The following is a 21,144-nucleotide window of genomic DNA, read 5'->3' on the forward strand; positions in this document are numbered from 1 at the left end:
TGAGCTGATACCTTGATAAGTAGTCCCTTATTAAATTCTCCTCAATTATCCATTTTGTGGATAATTTTGACCGACTGATTCCTGTCCAGTCCCTGGCTGATATACAATTAGCAAGACCTGAAAATGACATAGGCTATTTTGAGAATAGTGACTTCACTCCCTGCCAGAGGTGTTCCAGCCAAGGCTAGATGGTCAGTGGACGCCAAAGCCATAAAGGAGTTCTCTGCTCTGGGAAAAAAAGCAAAATTATGTGACTATAATTTTCTAATTATGGAGGCTGCATAGACCCACAAAAATCTATACTGCTAGTGTGTGTGTGTGTGTGAGAGAGAGAGAGAGAGAGAGTGATGGGATAGAGTAAAAAAAGAGGAAGTGGAAACGAAAAAGTTTATTGCCTTGCTACCAAATACGTAGTAGAGGGGGATTTGCTGCTGGTACCTGGAAGGGACATTTTGGTTAGCGACAAAGTGTAGTGGAGTTAAGGAAGAGAGTTTGCTGGGTCAAATGTTTCAAAATTAGCAGAACTTTAGCTCTACTCTTTTAAAATATGAGTATTTGACTGTAGGCACTTGGTAGGAGTATATACATCTTGTAGTACTCAGGTATAGATTTAAATCAGGTATGCAAAGTCTCTATTGTTCTATGTTACATGAAGAAAAGCTTCCAGATGTGCTGCTTATAGTATGGTCAAGATGATGAAATGTCATTTCAGATGTAACGATGTATATTCCCCCAAAAGGACATTCCTTGTGGACAGATAACCTATGTTAAATGTCCAGTCACCGTGCTGGAAAAAGCAGGGTCCTACGTTCAGCCTAAGCTGGTGTTTTAGCAGCTGGGGTGGGCATGGAAATAGGTGAGGCTGGCCCAGGGTGTTAGACTCTGAGACCCAGAAAGTATAACTCAGGAAGCAAGGGAAGATTGATGACTGGCAAACAGTTTGAAATGCTTTGGTGGTTCTCTCCCTCCTACTTCATCCACATCCACACTCAGTGTTATGTGATGGAATCAACATCTATGACAACAGATATTTTGGGAAACTACATTGGAAAATATATGTTGGAGTTTGAGGGGATGAAGAAATAATGCTAATCTTCTCCACTGAAATTTGGAAGAAACTGAGAGATAAATGCCACAGGTAGGTTGATGGCAAGTTCAAGCTATTTGAAGAAAATGGCTTACTTTGAGGGCTAAATGGACTTGTTTAGGACTGTGTTCTACCTCCCTGTCTTCAAGTATGGGATTTCCCACCTAATGGAATGTTTGAGTCTGCAGAACACACAAATTTTACCCCATTTGTTGCTGTCCTCTCTGACTTAGGGCAAAGAGAGAAGAAAACTAATTACCTAGGCTTACAGTCTTTTAATGAATAAGTCCTATCCAGTCAAGAGACTTGGGCTAATTGTTACCATTTCTAATGAGGCTTCTCACTCCTCAGTGGTGAAACGTGAGTAATTGGTGGGGCAAGAGACCGTGAGTGTTACTGTAGAGAAGTCCCTCTCTCCACAGGGAGACAAGGAATGGGGAAATGTTATTCCTTAACTTTCTCTTAATTTTCCATCTTAATCATTAAGTTTATGGTCAATCAGAGGTGTGTCTAGCCCCTCCAGAGAGGAGATTCACAGCTATCAGAGAAGTCCTGCTCCTACCTTTATGAGATTGCTCCAACACTGTGCTTTTTGGGATATTAATTAAATTAATTCCAAGACCGCAATGTTCAAGATAAAAATTTCATTTTCTATTTTCCATGCCAAATTACGGCCAGCCCATTGCACAATATGATTCATTAGAGGTTCTGTTATGAGATTAACATACTCCAATAATAAGCGCTAACCTAATTTTGAAAACACCCTCCCACAATAACATTTTTCATGAGAAATTAAATTCAAAGGTTAAAGTCTCAAAGAGATTGTTTTAGTCTGTCTTTGTCATAGAAACAATCCTATTGTCTTAGTGACTTACAACATCAAAAAATTATTTCTTGATCATGTTACATGAGGGCTAAGAATTGGTTGAGGCTCTTCTGGGCTTTGCTGGCCTTCCCTCCAAATGTCTTATACGGTCGCCTAGGCCCAAAGAATAGCCACTACCTGCAACATGCTTTTCTTATGGTGGAGGTCAGGAGCAAGAGGAGCAAAGATAAATCATGCAAGTCATGTCTGTTCACATTCTATTAGTTAAAGAAAGTCAAATGACCAAGCCCAAGTCAATGGAATAAGAAAATATACTCCAGCTATGCAGAAAGTATGGCAAAGTCAGGGAGGAAATGAATAATTGTGAACAAATTGGAAATATTGTTAACAAGTATTCAAAATTTTTGCCCTTATGAAATAAAATCTCCAACCTCCACTTCTATTCCATCTTCTTTACTTTTATTTCTTCCACATTTTTCTTCTGCATTCTTATGTTTTTAAGGGATCATGTGATTACATTGGGCCCATCAATAATTCAGAATAATCTCCATATTTTAAGATCAGATGGATAGGCAAACTTAAATCCATCTTCGAAGTCCTTTCACAGCAGTATCTAGGTTAGTGTTTGATTAAAGAACAAGAGGTGGAAATCTTGGGAAGACATTTTTGAAATAGTGCCTACCACACTGGCTTCAATAATAAAGAAAAATAACTTGTGAACTCATCTAGACCTGGTCCATGTCACTGTCTTCTAGGATTTTGTCTATTCAAAATATTTACTCCTAGGGGTCAATTTTGTTTCTTCTATGGTTGTTTCTTTTCTTAGTCATAATCTTACACCCTTTTTTGCTCCTCTTCCTTAAATCAGGCTTGAGAAGGGTTTATTCATTTTAGCGTATTTTAAAAACAAACACACAAAACAACTTTTGCTTTTATTTATCTTTTTGCATTATATTTTATTTCGACTTAAGTATTTTTAGTGTTTCTCTGTATTAATTTTCTATTCGTAATTTCTTTTGATTTATTTTGTACTTTCTTTTTCCAAAATAAGAACCTTTGGATCCTTTTCACTAAGGACAAGGAGGAGGACAAGGAGAAGAGGAAGGGGGAGGGGATGAGGGAGGAAGGATATGGGGATAGAAAAACAAAAACTATAAATTCTCTTTTGAACTAGATTTTGCTGTTGTGCCATAAAGTTTTGCAATGAAGTGGTTTCCTTTCCATTATTTTCTACTTTATAATTTAAGTTTTGATTTCTCTGTCATCTTTTCATTTTCAGATAGTAAATGTAGTTGGATTTTGCTGCTTTTTTTATTCCTAATTTTATTGGATTATTTCAAAAAGTCTCTAATTTTTCTAAAGGTTAGGCATTTTGTATACCTTAAAACATAAGCAATTTTCTATGGACAAAATCTCAAATATATTTTCTCTGTTTTAAAGAAACGAGGGTCTATATTCATCATATCAACTTTACTAATTGCATTATATAATTACTCTGTATCCATATTTTCGTTTTGTTTTACCTGTTTAACTCTGAAAGAGATGAATTGAGGTCTTTGACTATAATTTATTTCTATTACATTCTCCTGAGATGTCCAATAGCCTGCTTTATATAATTAGCCATTTTGTTTGATACAATGTACACCAAAGATGTTATAATATCATTTTTATATATTGTGCTTTTATTACATAAGGCATAAGGTATTTCTTTGTCTTATTTGTTTCTAACCCTAAATTTTAGCTTATCTGATATTAACAATGCCATTCCAATTTTTTATTTTTCATTATTTTGGTATCTCCTTCCCCACTCCTTTTCAAGCTTTCTTTATTGCTTTATTTCTCATAAACAATATATAGTTAAGTGTTATTTTTTAACTCAGTCCGAGCCTCTGTCTTTTAATGGGAAAATTCAACCTATTCAAATATAGTAGGATGACAAATACTTGAGTTCTACATTTTTATGATTTATTTTTGTCATTTTTCATTTTCCTTGTCTTTTTTTATTAATCCTATATTCCTTTAATTTGGAAGTCTTATTATATTTTCTATCAATAGTTAACTTCTATTGATTAAGATTATGCTTGAAAGTAATAACAAATCCAACGAAATAGTGTCTTATAGAAAATAGCATTGTTTGTGTGTGTGTGTGTGTGTGTGTGTGTGTGTGTGTGTGTGTGTGTGTGTGTAGGAAGTTGGGAAAGGCTGCCCTTCAATCTCCTTAAGCGCTTTTATTATTTGTCTCACCAAATTGTCCCTGGTCTCTTTTAGCAGCTCTTTGTGTCTGGTCATTTTATAGCTGGTTACTAAATGAGCTAGACTTGGCAAACAGGAAACGACTTCATTCTTTTCAAGATTTTTTCTCAATCTTAATCCTACAATATTATTATGTTTGCTTATTCCTCCCCATCCCTGGGTGAAATCGCTGGTAATTCTCATAGTTTTGCCGATTTCTCTGTTACATCCTGTCTGGCTGGCCACCGTCTACTGTTGGTAGATGGGTTGCTGTTTTTAGTTGGCTCAGGGAAACTCAGCTTTGTTTATTGCAGTATCTGTAATTATAGGTGCATAATTGGTGGAAGGTAAAGCCTCGCCCACAGTGGACTGGTGCTGTAGAAGCAAATAAGGCATTTGAAGAAAAATTTATGGATCTCTGACTTACCAGTTTTCTCACAGGTTTAGTGGTTTTCTTCTTGGCTTCCTGAGGCCAAGGAACATTTGAGACTTGGAACATTTATAAACAGCCAAAGGTAACCTTTCCCTGTTATAATCCACAGATCCAAACTGGCCAGCTAATCCCAGGACACAGCACAACTTCCATCATGACTGTGACTTAGACACTAAGATTTCAGCATCAGAAAATAAACCACTTCTAACCACGCACCCACCGCTTTAAGGTCCCAGCACCTGTTTGGTTTAGAAGATGATACATTTAAGCTGAGAGTAGAAGACAAATGTGTTACAGATGAAATTTATTGGATTTCGTTGACCAATGCCACCATAAAAAATAATCAATTAATTAATTAATTTAAAATGATTATAATAATAAAAATTTTAAAAATTAAAAAAATAGAAAGAGGACAAATATGCTGAGTTTAAGTTGCCATCCTTCCAGAATTCACTGCTTCCAGCAGCTATTGTAATGGAGAATCCGCAGACAAATGGAATTTTTAAGTTGTTTGAGTGCCTTCCTGAAGGCACAAGCTCCAGCAGAAACTTCCCAAAGTACCTAATACAAAAATTCTCAGTTCTAAAGTACTACTTTAGGCTAAAGTCTAAATACTGTAGTTAAGTTTAGCATTTAAATTAGAAAAGATTGAAGAGACTTTGGGGAACATCTTTTAAGAAATTATACTTATATTAAGGGCAGGGGAAAGGGTGGGAATAGGAAAGAAATCTTTAATGAATGTTTGCCATACTCAAGTCCTGAAAATAATAATACTGCAATAAAGTATTGTTGTCCCCATCTTAAAGAGGGGATATGGTAAACTGAGGCTGAGATAGTTTTTTGCCCAAATTTGCTCATATAAAGTGAAATACCAATATAATAATATACTTAAAATGTTCAATACTTTATAGGATTCTCTACCAAAATTATTTAGCTTATGAAGGATAAGTTATTCTTTTAAATATTTACTTATCCGGGAAAAAAAAGTCAAAAGTTGTACTTGGAAAATGCATTATATAGTAAAGACGTCCTAATATTTACAAACAAAAGTTATTTAAAATTTTACAAAGCTTTTTTAATTGCATAAATTGCTAAGTAATACTATTTTCCAAAGATTATCCAAAATACTGACACAAATAATTCCACAAGCATCGAGTAAATGGTACATTTGTCTTGTTTTATATGTAGTTGTAGAGCAAGGTTATTGACATCTGGCTTCCAATAGCAAATTTCCAGAATCAGTTCATGACATTCTCGGTCCAAATCTTCACTGGAGGAATGCTGGTGATTGGGGAAATCTAATTGAGATCATCAAAATCCATGAACTAGTTCATCTTGTTGATAATTATTTCCTAATTTTGTCCTCTTATTTAGTGAAAATGTTGGTTTTTCTTAAACAGACTACTGTTGATTTATAACTCCAATTTCTATGCTTTGCTCTCTTATACCATCCATTAGAACATTATCATTTAGATAACAATTTCTTCTATGATCTTGGAACTTTGTTATTTGCTTCTTATTACCAAAATATTGTTGTATAAACAATACTTTATGAGGCTTTTAAATTTTACTTAACGAGTTTAACAAATTATCCAGCGGTGTTACATTTTGAAATTTATGGACCTTGATTACATTTTTTAAAGGCTTTGAGCAATATTTGACAGGTAAGGCACTGAATTTGTTCATTGGTTTTCCTCCGGATAATATTCCTTCAAATTTTCCAGTTTTAGTCTTCATTTCTTGAGTAACAGTTTTATCAAAGAAACTTACACCTTTTTTTGTTAGGCTGGAAAAAGTCTCTGAGAAATTATTGACTTTATTCCAAGATATATTTTCAAATGTCTGCATACTAGTTTTCTTCTTTAGTTTATTCTCTACAACTCTATGGCCCACTTCAAGAGCTATGGCTTGTATATCTTTCTTCCATACTGTAGACATAGTTCTTTTGGGTTTGGAAGGAGTAACAAATTGATCATTAATTAAAGATTTGAGGATTTCATGATTTCTTTCTAAAACAAAATTTACTTTTTTATATCGGGAAATGTTTCTATTTTCTGAAGAATGGGGAAGAAGCCTATTTTTTGTTAAAAGTAACATTTGTACATATCCAGTCTTATGAAAAATTATGGGATTTGTGTCATTTAATGCCTGTGGATTAAAGAAAAGACTACTTAGTCATCAGTCTATTGAGGCAAGAAGGCTACATATATTTTTAAACATGAAAATAAAGTGGTGAAATATTCTAGAATGACTAGATTAAAATTTTAATATGAACAACAATGGTATTCAAACACACAAAAACACATGTACTTGTATGTGACACACTTCCTTTTCTTCTTAATAGCATTTCAAAATGTTAGGGGTAAATCTGAAATTTAGCCTCCTAAAATCTTATTTGAAATAAAGTTGGATATGAAGAAATAAGTATATTTTAAACATTTGAAGTGTTGTCTTTGGGAAATAGAATAATTGGAGGAATAAAACATCGTTCTGGCATTTCTTGGGTTTCCATGTTCAGAAATAAGCATAGCAAAAAATGGATGAAATCAAAGGTCATAAGAGACATAACTGATTACAAGCCCAAATTGTAAAGTCCGGATATCCTAATAAATAATACAGAAAATCTAAAATTATCTGTATGATTATATTTGTTATTGTATCCCAACACTTACCACAATACTTAGCACATAAAAAGCGCTCAAATGTGGCCTTGGCGAAGTTGCCAGAGTGGCAATGCAGCCCCCGACTGAGGTGGATCTCTAAGACCTATAGCTATCTCACTCCTGACCACTGGGAAGAGAGACTCACACCAGAGTTTCTGTGCAGATGACCCAGGCTCCAGCTGTGGTCACTACATAATTTTATACAAGAAAAATAAAGCAAATTGAGCTTTTTTTTTTTTAAGTGCCCAAAGTGGAACAAAATAGCCAAAGTAGTAGATTGACTTAAAAATAGACTATTTTTATCACAGTAGCAGCAAAAACTGTATGTATGAATTACTCATTAAATTCTTTCCTACATTTCTATTCTAGGACCAAAAAAAAAAAAATTAACTCCAAAAAAACTGGTAAAATGAATATTACCAGTATTTAGTTTGCAAATTTTAACTCAATGACTGCTACTTTTCCTTTAGAAATATAATTAGTGAAATAAGAAACTAGGATCTATCTAATTGTATATTAGTGTACTTTGTTTAAAAGGCATTTTAATGCCTATGATTACTAAGAAAATTATAAAAGATCTAGTTTTGCAGTCCACTGGTGATGTCAGTGTTATCTACTTAGCCACAGTGGTGGAGATTTGGCATATTTTTGGTCTATCCAACACCTTAGGGAATTTTCCACCTTACAGTATGTATACCCTTAGGTAGAAGCAGAAACTAATTTTATCAACCTCCCTTGAGGTTAGAGCATAGGTATGTGACGTAGGCTCTGCTAATAAAATATACCTAAGACAGTTTTTAGTTCACAAAAAGCAAGCGCTATGAAAAAGTAGGCATTGTGAAAACTATTCTAGTGAGAATGGTGGTAGATATATGAAGCTTTGAAAGGCAGCAGTGGGAAAGGTCTTAGAAATAGTGTCCCCTGCCCAGAATCAAGATTGTAAACTTATCTGTTACAATACCATGGGCCCTGGTGGAGCAGCCTGAGGCTGTAATTGGGTGAATCCTGATTGGATAGCTTGCAAGCCAGATTGTCTCTCCAGCCTTCCTAGAGACTCTGGGAGCTACCAAGTAGCTTTAAAATGTATTTTCTTGTTGAAATAGCTAAAGTAGATTGGTAAAAAAGTGATACATGATCCAGTCATTTTAAAATATACCGTTTTTATTTTATATTTCTTTTATAACCAAGAAAATTGATAAAGGCTTCTTCATAAAGAAAAACACAAAATTTCCAATTGGTACAAAGGAATCCCTAGTTTGGGGTGGCAGTTCTAAAAAGACCATTAAGAATTTAAGTGTTATTGTCATGTTAGAATGTGAAACCAAGTGAAGGATTTATCAAAGTTTCTGGTCACTGGAAGATGATATTTCCACAAGTAGTAATAATACACATATGTACTGAACAGTAGAAGATACTCATCTTACCGTGTCAGAAATTACTCTTTTCGCAGGGCTAGTGCTGATTATTTTGGCATTTGGCTTTTTCAATTCATCTTCAAAGCATAAGGGAAGCAAGCTTTTCTTTCCCACTGAACAATGCTCACTTAATTGATCATTTCTGACAGATTTATTTTCTTTGGTATTAAAATCATTCATCTGCGGAGGAGTTGTTCTTCTGAAAATAAACACAACTTCAGCATAAATGTCTACAGGGCCGATTTCAGCTTGTCAGTTTTTGTCTGCCTCCCTCATTCCTCAAAATCACTGCCAAACCCTCTGCCATGGACTTTCGACCTGACAAAATCATCCCTTCTGCCTGGTTTGTGAGGGAAAACAGCAAAAGCAGTGGTGGAAGTAAGATGGTAATATGTGTGCCTCTTTAGTGTTTGAGTGAGGAGGAGGTGTATTATGTAAGTTTTGGAGAACACCAAAAGTAAAGAGGTATTTCCACATCCTTCATTAACATTCTGAGAGAAAAATGCTTTGCAGAACAGCTTCTTGCCAACACAGGGTGGTTCCAGCTTTGTTAACAGGATTGAATAGTGTGGTTGGGCAGAGAGAGAATATAGTTTTAATTCCAGATCTCCCTTGGTTCACATGTGACATAAACACTGAGTTTATGCTTGCCATGGGGCTTGCTATTGCAAGAGTGAGGTAATCCATAGAAAAGAATTGACATAAGTGATGGACAGTCTAAGGGCAGATGAAGGACATGGCAGAGACTCAGATAATTCTATTATGCCAATGAGAATTGAGAGTGGACCATATCCAGATTTAGAAAGAATAGAACATAAGTTCATGAATCACAGGTATCAGCAGCCACAGAACATCTAGGTATGAGACCAGCAGTACAAGGACATTGACCAAGACTTTTGATCAAGACCCAGTGAGCCCCTCACTCAACTACTCAAATACCATCTCAGAAACACAAGGACTGAGATAAACTTAAAGAAACTGTATATTATCGCTCTGAACAAATTTTAAGACATATTGGATTAATATGATTTCTTTTTTAGAGTTTGAGGATCTCATGAGAAAGATCAGAACTTTATGCAAAAATAAAAAGCTACATTTCTCACATCCATGTTATAATGTAACTAAATTTGTGTCTCTGCTACAAAAACACAACTGTATTCTCTCCATTCATTTTTCCATGTCTTTTTCTCCATTTAACTATAAACTTGCAGCAGATACAACATGTGCTCAAGATCTGAATATAATACTGAGTAGCTAACCAGTCTAGGACCAGCCATTGGATTGTAATATAGGCCTACATAGCAATTAAAAGCCAGAATCAATTTATTCTGGTCCATTAGAAAATAAAAAGCTTCCTATTAGAAACATCATTGAACAGAATAAAATATGAAAATTTTAAAAATAAATTACCTTTTATTTACATAATCTTCTAAGTGACCAACCAAAGCAAATGATTCCTTAGGTTTTTTTTCATTTTGAACTGAAATTGTAAAAGATTTTCATAAAATGTACATATACATGGCATTTAGAAAATACTTTATGTAAAATATTTTAAAATATAAAATAACATATAGAAAGCCTCTGGTATAGAATGTGCCTGATCTGTAGTAGCCTGATCTCAGTAAAAACTTCAGTGAATGAGATCGAACTAGAAAAGACTGAGATTAAGGGTCTAATGTTTGGCTAAGACAGATCAAACATAAAACTAGTCTTAGAGATTTTTGTGGGAGAAAGGCATATTTCAGATGTCTCCAATATATAAAGTCATTATTAGCCAGGAGGAAGCCTCAGATGGTTGAATACTGTTGGTATGGAGGGAGGTTAGTTAGCAAAGGTCAGGTAGATCTGGCCAATTGGTATGAAGAAAGTGTCCAAAGTCGAACTCTTCCAAATGCGCTTGGTAGCCACTCCAGCATTTCTCTACTTTCTTAAAAGTGTTCCCAGACATACACGTTATTAGCAATAGATTCAGCTCTTTTTCTTGTCCTCAAGTAGTTTGTATTCTAGTGTACTGCTTCTCAACCTTTTCCACATCATGGCAAACATTTCAATTAATGTTTTTTTGTACGGTACACCAGAATAAATACTTGAGTACACTTGTAGCTAGGCTACCATAGGACCAACCCAGCAGTCTTGAAGGCTGCTGGATCAATATTTCAGCATACCTATAACCCTCCTAGCACAAGAGGTTACCACAGTATATTGGTTGGGAAACTGTTTTAGAGGGAGGAAATAGTCAATAAATCAACACATAAGTATATAAAATAACTTCTACTACTTGTAGCTATTATGAAAAATATAAATATGGGTCTTCACCTAGGGTGGCTATAAAAGGCCTCTCTCAGCAGAGGAAACAGGAAACAGGAAGTGTAAAGGTTTCTGTGAAACCATCTTGGAATGCTGAAGGAACTGAAAGGCCAGTGTTGCTGGTGTGTAGTGAGGGGAAGAGTGGAGTAAGATAAGATGAGACAAGTAGCGGGGACCAAATCACATAGGACCACATAAGCCACAGTAAAGAGTTAAGATATGATTCTGGTTATAATGGAGATCATTTGGAGCATTTTAAATGGAATAATAAAGTCGTTTGATTTATCTTTCAGAAAGATCACTCCGCCTGCTCAGAAATGGATCACCTATGGAAGTATGGGAGAATGTAGATGGCAAGAGTAACAATGGAGTAACCAATTAGAAGGCTGTTGCTGTGGTCTAGATAAGACATGTTGGTGGATTAGACAAGAATTATAGCAGAGGAGATGGTAGGCTTCAAATTATATTTTGAAGGTAGATACAACTGTACTGACTAGTGGACTGAGTATGTAGCATAAGGGGAAAAATTAATCAAAGACGATTTCTAGGTTTTTGGACTCAGCAATTAAGTAGATGCCATTTATACTAACAGGAAAGGTTAAGTGGGAGAAAGATAGGCCCACTCCTTGAAATCAGGAGCTGGGTTGAGGTTACTAGCTTGTGAAAAGAAACTAAAATCAGTCCTTCCTCACTGACTGAGAAAAATATCCTAGAAACTATTTAGAAAAATGGGTTTTTGAGCATTCTAAATGTTTGTTTGACTTCCCCAGGCTGCTCTTCCACCTGGGTCCTGTGCGTTAATGCAGCAACCAGCCTGGTGCCCATGTCCATCCGTCTCTGTTCCCTTAATCACAGGCTAGCTGCTGTCCAGATTGGCACATGCCAATCACTTCATCCCAGCTATTTCTCCTGACAGGGATTTTGCACAATAGCTTTGGCATCGAAAGCCCAGGGGTCATTGTCTAGAACCAAGGGCTTCAGTTTATTCCTGAATAATCTTCTCCCAAATAAAAGTTTCTATGTTTGTCACTAGTTGAGCTATTAAATGGCTAGTTCTAAAACCTCCTAAATTCTAAAACGAAGTCATTAGTACATCTCCATTTCAATTAATGTGTTTAATGGTAATCTTTAAGTGTACAAAGTACAATTAGAAAATAAAAGTTGTCCATATTAAAAAAAAAAAGTCAGTCCTTCTCACTGCCAACTGGGTATCCAGGAACTCAGTCAAACCACACCCAGGCATGATGACTGGATCTGCCACGTCCTCAATACTTTTCTGGTAGGGAAGCCCACTCACAACTCTAAAATATGGTATAGCCTGATGGCCATCAGGTCTGAGTGGCAGCAACTACGAAACTTCCAGAAAGGTGAAGTGAGTAAATGTTGGGTGAAGAAAGAAACTTTTAAAATTCTAAAACACATGAAAAATATAAAGCTAAGAAAAACAACCAACAAAGTCAACAAGTAGAAGACAAATTCAGCAATGAAATTAAGAAAACTCTAGAAACTACTCTAAAATTCTTAGCATATCTCTGTTCTAAGGTGTATATTACCATTCAGTCATAGTTTAATTAGCAGTGTCAATTGGTGACATCTTAGATTTGATAAAATATGTTTAGGAACTTCAAAGATATAAATTAAAAGAAGATATCATGAGATAATAATAGGCTGAAGGAAAAAAAGGAACAAGTCAATATAAAAAGAAGTTGAAAATCTTGGAAATAATGTAATTCTAGATTATGTAGCCAAAGGCAGAATTAATGAACTGGAAGAAAACACCAAGGAATTCACTAAGAATGCACAGAAAAATAAAGATATGAAAGAACAGTTAGAAAACACGAAAGGCAGACTGAAGGACTTCAATATTTGTCTTATAGTTCTGGAAGAAGAAAATAGAGGAAATGATGAAGAACTATATTAGAAGAGGTAATGACCAATAGTTGTAACTAACAGAAGTGTATTTCACATCTATGGCCATGCCACCCTGAACAAGCCCGATCCCATCTGATCTCGGAAGCTAAGCAGGGTGGGGCCTGGTTAGTACTTGGATGGGAGACCACCTAGGAAGACCAGGTGCTGTTGGCATATAAAAAATAAAGGGGGGGATTCTAAGCTGACAAGATCCTTGCAATCTGTGAGGTCAACCAAGGTCCTTGCAATCCATAAGGTCAAAAAAGAAGTGTATTTTACACACTGAACCGAAGATAAGAAATAGGAATACTGATACATTGCAGTAAAAATGTAGATCATAAAAAATGAAGAGAAAATAGTAAAACTATCAGAAAGTAATGACATTGTCATTCTACAAAGAAATGACAATTAGACCAAGAGCAAAATTCTAATCTATAATTGATTCCAGAAGATAATGAATTGTATCTTTAAAGTACTAAGAGAAAACAATTTTCAACCTAAAAGTCGACATCAATTTAACCGTCGTTCAAGATTGACAGCAAATTAAAGAAATTTCTAGATATACAAAGGTCAAAAAGAATTAACAACTGAAAGATCATCACTGAAAATATTTAAAAGATGTCGTTAGGAAAAATAAAAGTGAACACAGATGGCAGGATGCAGGAGACAATGATGAGCACAGAATTTAATAAATTATGTTATATATTTAATTATAACATAATTTAAGATTTTAAAAACTCTTATTTTGTATTTTAAATATTCTTATTATGTACTGCATTTATACAATCTCTTTTCTCAGATTATTTTAAAAATTAAATATTAAATTATTTTCCATAGATTATTTTAGATATAATAGATTTTAATTTATTGTATTTTTGGTGTTTTAGAATTTCACACTGTTAGTCTTTTGTTTTCTGAACTTTACTGTTATAATTTACATACAGTAAAATGCACACATTTTAAATGTACAGTTTGATCAATTTTGACAAATATATGTATACATACTCCTGTAAGCATTGCCAAAACCAAGATATTAAGTATTTTCATTATCCCAAAGCATTTTTCCCATGCCCTCCTTTAGTCAGTTTATTCAATTTGTTCTGTTCTCTCATTCAAACATACTGGTTATCTCAGTGTTGGATATCTGTTTTCTTCCCTCAATATACTATTTTGTCTAATCCAGTCATATCTTTGTCCCTTTACATTGTATTCCAGGTAATTTTCGTAAACTTGCTCTTTAAATCTTTGATTTGGTTTATGCCAACGTTTAGTCTATTCTTTACTACTTTTAATATAATTTTGAGTTCTACATTAGCATTACCTGTTTCCTTAAAAGTATTTTATTTTTCATAATTATCTTTCATATTTTCAAATCTTATTTAATGGATTCCTTATCTTCTTTAATTTTTTGAGCATATAAAGTGAATTATATACCTGTTTCATGGGTAAAAATTCTGTCAAAATGTGACCATCAGCTATCTTTCAAATTATTTCCTTTCTTTGCTACAGAATTTTTGATGGGTCCAGTGCTTTGTGCTTGTTTCTTATCCACTAACCTTTGAATCAGGACACTTAAATCGTTACTTGATATTAGTCCAAAAATAATATGGGTAAATTTTCTTTGGATTCTCTCCCTGTTTACCCAGGTACTATTAAATTCTCTGTTTAGAAATTAACATATAATCCCAGATCTTATTACCTTATGCTTTGAGTTCAGGCATTTGGCTACCTGAATAGGCTTGTTAGGAAGATGGAGCCCTGAAAATCACGGGGAAATTTGTTTCTGTGAAACCTCTATGTGACTCTAATGTGGTGATGGTGATGGTTACTCTGTTCATTTATATGTGAAGTGTCATTTGAGTTTCAGTTTTTTACCTCTCTCTTGGGGTAAGCAATTCAATTTGGGGAGTTTAGTAAAAGAAAGACCTTGGGCTGTTTGATGGGGTCATATGGTTTTTCTTTACACAGTTATCTTTGTGGTTATTATTTGTACTTGCAAAGATGGTTCCTAGGAAATTGTGTATCTTCTATTGTCAATTCTCTTTTTAAGACCTTGCTCCTTCAAGTTAGCAGGTTTACACTCTGAGTACATTCGAAGCAAAACTAGGAAAGCAGGAGAAGAAATGACTAGATATGGTCATTATCTTTCTCTCAAAACACCACTAACACTGATTTGGAATGCTATTGACTTGCAACGAGGAAACAGGTCTAGAGGGGAGAGTTTCCCATCTTTCTGTGACCCATCATTGATAGCAAACCCTTTTTCTTTGAGTATGTGTGGGGGAGTGGTGATTAATAGGAGTGTTTTCAGAATATTTTCTACAGGCTCTTTGAATTTTCTTCCTTTCTCCTAGGAAATGGAGGTGTGCATTGACTTTTGGAGTTTTCTTTCAAACTACTTCGTGTTGTAATATATAGTTAGATATTATTTGAATTGGGGATAAAATGTTCTAGTTTTAATAATTTTTCTTCTCTATTTTTCTTCTTTTTTTATGAATTTTGGCCAGATAAACTTGTATTTATGTTGCCAACTTTCTCGGAAGTCTTAATTTGGGACTTTGATAAAAGAATTATAATGCCTTTTCTATAGAGAGACTCAAGAAAGTTTATAAAAGGAAATTCGTTTTGCTGAAATTGTAGAACAGCCTATCACTGCTATCAGGGAGCACTTTGGAGAAGATATGATACTTAAGAGGAATCTTTAAGAATAATGTGGTAATAACGCCAGTTTAACAGTCCTTTTTCCCTCTCCTTTGCTAACAGAACTCTTATCTTACTCATCTTCCTGCACGCAACTATGTTCTTCAAGTGAATGTGGGCTCCTTCCTAACTCAAGGAAGTGAATCCTAAATGATCTAAGCCTGTGCTTTTCTATATGTGAGCTATAACCCACCAATTTAGACACTAAATCAATTTAGCATCTCCTGACCAACATTCTAGTAAATGAAATAGAATAGAATATATCACATGAACCCTTAGTAATAAACGTACAAAACTCTAAAATACTGCAATCAAGTTTAGCTAATAGAAAGACAAATAATTAGGACTCCATGAATCTGAATTTCCTGCTCCTCATATATATCATATATATTAGATTATGATGTAAAAAATATTTCTCACTGTCTGAGGCCATGTTAAAAGTTGAAAAAACTGATTTAAACTGATAATGATTTATTGATTTAGATATGAGTGCATGAACCTATTCTAGCCAAGGAGACACAAGGGGAAGTCAAGTTTCGAAGAATGTTTTTCTCATTCCCACAAAGGGACCAAAGAGCTTTTCTCTTTTTCATTGGATATTGTTAACAATACAAGTTATCTTAACTAGTAGTCACCATATTGTACAGCAAGGCTAGGAGGACAAGCTATTTAGTAAGACAGTTGAGGAAAGTTGAGGAAAGATATTTAGGCATCATTAAACTTATGAATTAACCAATCCTGGAATTGCTTTACTGAGAGCCTTCTTGTTATTTCATATTATAGATATCTTTATTGTTTAAGCCACACATAATCAGATTTTCTTTTAATTGCACCTAAAGGTATCCTACCCATTAAAGATGAGTAGAAATCTATCAGGTGGAAAAATATGTTCTGAGCATAGAGAACAGAATGGATCAAATCACATAGTAGTTAGAACAGCCTGTTCATTATGACTAGAATCACTATGGATAAAGAGACAGAATAAAAGGCTGGAAAGATATATACCATGCTAAGGAATCCAGACTTCACCATTTTTGCAATAGTCTTCACATGTTATTAAGTAGTGAAATAATAAGGTAATATAATCAGAATCTGATGTTCCTTGGTTAAAGATTTTCTTAATGCTTATATCTTAAAGTTAGATATGGTTAATTTTCAGTTATTTCAATATGAACACACAATGCGTATACCTGTAAATAATGTGGAATCTTTTTCCTTCTTACAAGCACTAGATTGAATTCTGGGTACAGAAGAATAGGTTATAGAGCCCAATGTTCCTCTAAATTCTTGTCTATGCTGTGAATATAGAACACGTAAGAAATTAGCATTTTCCATTTAAACATCAGAAAACATGGAAAACTGTTTTAGAAATTTTTTCTTGTTGTATACATTGATCATTTGTATTTGATGATTTATATTTGGAATATTTAATTATGATAACTAACAGCAGTCTAGTTCTTTAAATACTTTCAAATACAAACCCTGTGAGATGGGTGTTATTTCCACTTTATGGATGAGAAAACAAATCTACAGAAATTTTAAAATTTGCTTATGCTTATACTTTTTATTAATCTTACTTTCTTTATCTTTAAAACCTAGCCTTCATATTCATATAAAATTTATTTCAAGTTTAGGGAAAGTCTAAAGTTTAAATACTGAGAAACAAATAGCTCTCTCAGTTTAAATAGAAACTGTACTTTCTCATACATGGAGTAGGTACAGCGTAATAGTATTGAGTAAAGGGGGAGAAACTGGAAAAATGATTCAGATTTTCCTAAGTTAGAGTCTCACATTGGCTCCATATATTTTTACTTAAATACACATATCTAAATATATAAAATATGCACATACATATGTAAGTATAAACTGTATAACTTGTGATTCTTCAACAATAAACCCAATGTTTGTTTAGCACCCACAATTTTTTTCACACTGAGCACAAAACATATTTAGTTTTGGATAATATGACATAAAAATAAAGCATATGTCAAAATTCTAAGCCATAAAGAGCGCACATTCTTATTAGATAGATATGACTAGCATACATAAAACATCAGTAAATAACATAATATAGTAATATTACAAAGAACCAAGCTAATCAATAAATGATTTTAGAAAAGAGGGATATCAGTGAGGGCAGAAATAAACAGGAAAGATTTCATCATGAAGAAGAACTTAGTGCTAGGATTTGAAGATGAGGGCATTTCAGAAGAGGCCAACAACATAAGCCTATAGAGTATTCATAAGACAGTCGAGGAAACGGCTTATTTAGAGCAATCAAGGGGCATTTATATTTATGAGTATATAAGATAAGTCTGAATAGGTAAGAAGGAGAGTTTTGAGAGGATTAGACTATGAATGTCTTGAAAATCAAACAGAGGAACTTTAACATAAAGAAAAATTACTAAAATTAACATGAGAAGTAAAAAATTTGAGTATACCCATAATTCTTAAAAGAAATGTAAAGAAGTTTTCAAATAACTACCTTTAAAAGAATAAGCAGGCCCAAATAGATTTATTGATAAATTTTTTCAAACTTCTAAGCAACATATAATTCTTATGCAATGTCATGTCAATTAAATTAAAAAGTAAACAACAACAAGAACTTTTCAGTTTTTTTTAATAAGCTGGCGTAGTTTTGACACCAAAGTCTGAAGAAGAAGCCTACAAACTAATCTCATATATGACTTCAGGAGTTTACACAAATTCGGAATAAAATACTATTCAACACTATGCTAACAGCATAATTCATAATGGCCAAATAAAATTATCAAGAAACTAAAGGTTACTAATAGATACATTATTATAATTCATCACCCAATAAATTAAAGGAGAAAAATATTGTAATTATTTCCAAAGCTGCAATATTTAAAATACATTTGATAAATTCAACAACCATCATTGATAAGAACTGTAATAAAACTACAAAAGAAGAATATTTTCTTAATACATTAAAGAATATGCTAAATTACTTAGCATAATTAAAAAAATTATACCCATATAAAACCAATAACTAACTTCCTGGTTAATGATAATACACCAGTCTATGGCATAACAAGAGTGACACCTATCATTCATATTACTTATAAATGTTTAGTAAGTATTGAGCAATGCAGGAGGAAAAGATAACGAAAGTAGTAAAAACTGGGTAATTCTAATTCGGTATGACTGAGTAAGCCCCTACCAGACCCACTCTCTCTCAGATAACAGCTATAAACTCTAGACAAAATATTCTAGAAAAAATACACACACACACACACACACACACACAGTTACCTGAAGGTCCTGGAGAGTGAACAAAAGCAGGTGACAATGAAAGAGCACTGAAACTTGAAATAACTAACTTGCACAGGGAGAAATTCCTATTTTTACGGGTTTTAGTTTGAAGGCAGGCTGAAGTTGGCGCTGCATGGGGCATCTAAAACGTTGATAAAAAATGTATGTTCTTCTTGGCCAGAAGACACAAAGGATAAAGTTTGGGGTGACCAAAGAAGAAAACCAAGGTGGTAGCCCCATCCCCTCTATATAAACCCTGTCCAAGACTCTCACTGCCCCTTGACCAATGAATGTTTAGGAAAAACTTCAAGCAATCCAACTAAGGATCAAAGAACTGAACTGAAATTTGAGCTGCCGTTCAAGAGACAGTGTTTATATTTTGAGCCCAACCAAGTTAATTCACTGCTAAAACAAAAACATCAATACTCCTTGCAGGAGTATAATAGATTCCAGAGTCCCCTCATTATAACAGTCATAATGTCCAGGGAAAATCCAACTTGACAAAAACCAGGAAAATGAAACCTAGTCTCAAAAGAGAAGACAATCAACTGAGATCACCTTGAAATGATCCACGTGTTGGAACTAACAGATTTTAAGGCAGCTAGTATAACTGTGCTCAGTGAAAAGGTAAAATATGTTCATAGTGAATTAAAAAAAGGGAAATCTTATCAGAGAAATAGAAACTATTTTAAAATATGGAAATTTTAGACCATATATAATACCTGAAATAAAAAAATTTACTGGTTGAAAGTAAAGCAAAATGGAGAACAAAGTAAAGTGTCAGGGAACTTTAAGATAGAGCAATAGAAATTATCCAACATGAAAAAAAAGAAGAAAATATTTTGAAAATAAAAGGAATTCAGGAACCTGTGGGACAATAATGAAAGATCTGCCATGTGCATAATAAGAGTCCTCAAAGGAGAGGAGAGACAGAATAAGGTAGAAAAATAGTGGTCAGAAGTTTCCTTATTTGAGGGAAGACATAAATTTATAAATTCAAGAAGCTTAGTATAACATATAACATTTTAATTTTTAAAAAACAAACCCTAAGCAAGATAAATATGAAGAGAACCGTACTGAGACATATAGTTAAACTGCTGAAAACCAAAGATGAGAACATCTTGAAAGTAGCTAGAGGAAAAAAGTTACATAACAGAACAATTCAAAATATTCCTGACTTCTTTTCAAAAGCTATGGAGTTCAGAACTATGAACGACAGTAGACATTGGAACGTCATTAATATGCTGAAAGAAAAAGAATTATCGGCTGGAATTTTTTATCAAGTAAAAATTTCCTTCAAGAATATTCTTAAGACATTTTCAGGTAAAAGAAAAACAGAATTTGTTGCCAGCAGACCTCTGTTAGAAAATGTGCTTAAGGAAATTCTTCAGTCTGAAGAGAAATGATACCAGATGGAAAACTCATATCTTCAGGAAGTACTGAAGGGCATTAGATTCAGTAAATATTTGATTATTTTTTACCTTGTTACTTAAAAAAAAAAAAGAAGAAGAAGAAAGAAAGAAAGAAACAGGAAGAATGGAGTAGAAGGGCTTTGTGTTCTTATTAGTCTTTCTGTATTATTTAATTTTTAAAGTCACACACATATTTTAATTTGTTTTTTAAAAATTAAAGTGTTACGTGTTTTATACAAGATGCTAGTAAGTTTATTATGATAAATAAACTTACTGTGATGTTAAAATATTTATTTCTTCAGAGATTTTTATTAAACATGAGCCCAGATAAACCATGTAGATGAGAACAAAACTAATATTCTAGACAATTAAGCCTGTCAATATTTTTTAAAATTTCAAAAGGCAGGAATATGCAACAAAAATTATAGCATGTTATTAATTATGGTCCAAAGTATGTATTTCTTCATGTTTCATTCTCATATTGGCAATAATCAGCATTAATAATAAGAAAATATCTAAGAGACTCTTAATTGACTTTCTTCTGCTGATTCTCTGAATTAACTTCTCCCTCTACTATCCTAGATAAAACCTACTGGATGATATCCAAGACATGCTCAATGCTTATGGCTAGTCATCTACTTTTCAGTATGCCAATGAACCTCTGTTCAAGTGGTTATCAAGAGTCAATAATGATGGAACTAAACCTGCTATGGTAGTTGTTATTGTAATTATATAATTTAAATAACTATAGCATGCTCCAAATGGTCTTGGCTACATATTATAAGATTAACAAATAGATATATATTTTCATATTTTAAATTAAAATAAAATATTTAAGTTATGTATACATAGTTTTAAAGATGCCATCTTAACCAACTTTAT

At 33.6% G+C, this 21,144-nt stretch overlaps 1 protein-coding gene and 1 non-coding gene across 2 annotated transcripts in view; one reads left to right on the forward strand and one right to left on the reverse strand.

Annotated features, from left to right (window-relative positions):
• The window catches only part of CUNH1orf141 (chromosome unknown C1orf141 homolog), a 48,400-nt gene that overhangs the window by 9,487 nt on the left and 17,769 nt on the right, over window positions 1-21,144 (reverse strand). The window contains exons 5-8 of the mRNA XM_039838460.1: window positions 16,765-16,870; window positions 10,067-10,136; window positions 8,666-8,855; window positions 6,150-6,726 (exon numbers count right to left, since the gene is read on the reverse strand). Of these exons, the coding sequence (XP_039694394.1) occupies window positions 6,150-6,726; window positions 8,666-8,855; window positions 10,067-10,136; window positions 16,765-16,870 (943 nt within the window). The remainder of the gene's footprint in view (window positions 1-6,149; window positions 6,727-8,665; window positions 8,856-10,066; window positions 10,137-16,764; window positions 16,871-21,144) is intronic.
• LOC120583585 (5S ribosomal RNA) lies at window positions 12,930-13,048 on the forward strand. Its single transcript, XR_005647818.1, has one exon. It is a non-coding gene; the product is annotated as a 5S ribosomal RNA (ribosomal RNA).

This window comes from Pteropus medius, unplaced genomic scaffold (genome assembly GCF_902729225.1).
Source record: "Pteropus medius unplaced genomic scaffold, Ma_sr-lr_union100, whole genome shotgun sequence".
Lineage (NCBI taxonomy): Eukaryota > Metazoa > Chordata > Mammalia > Chiroptera > Pteropodidae > Pteropus > Pteropus medius.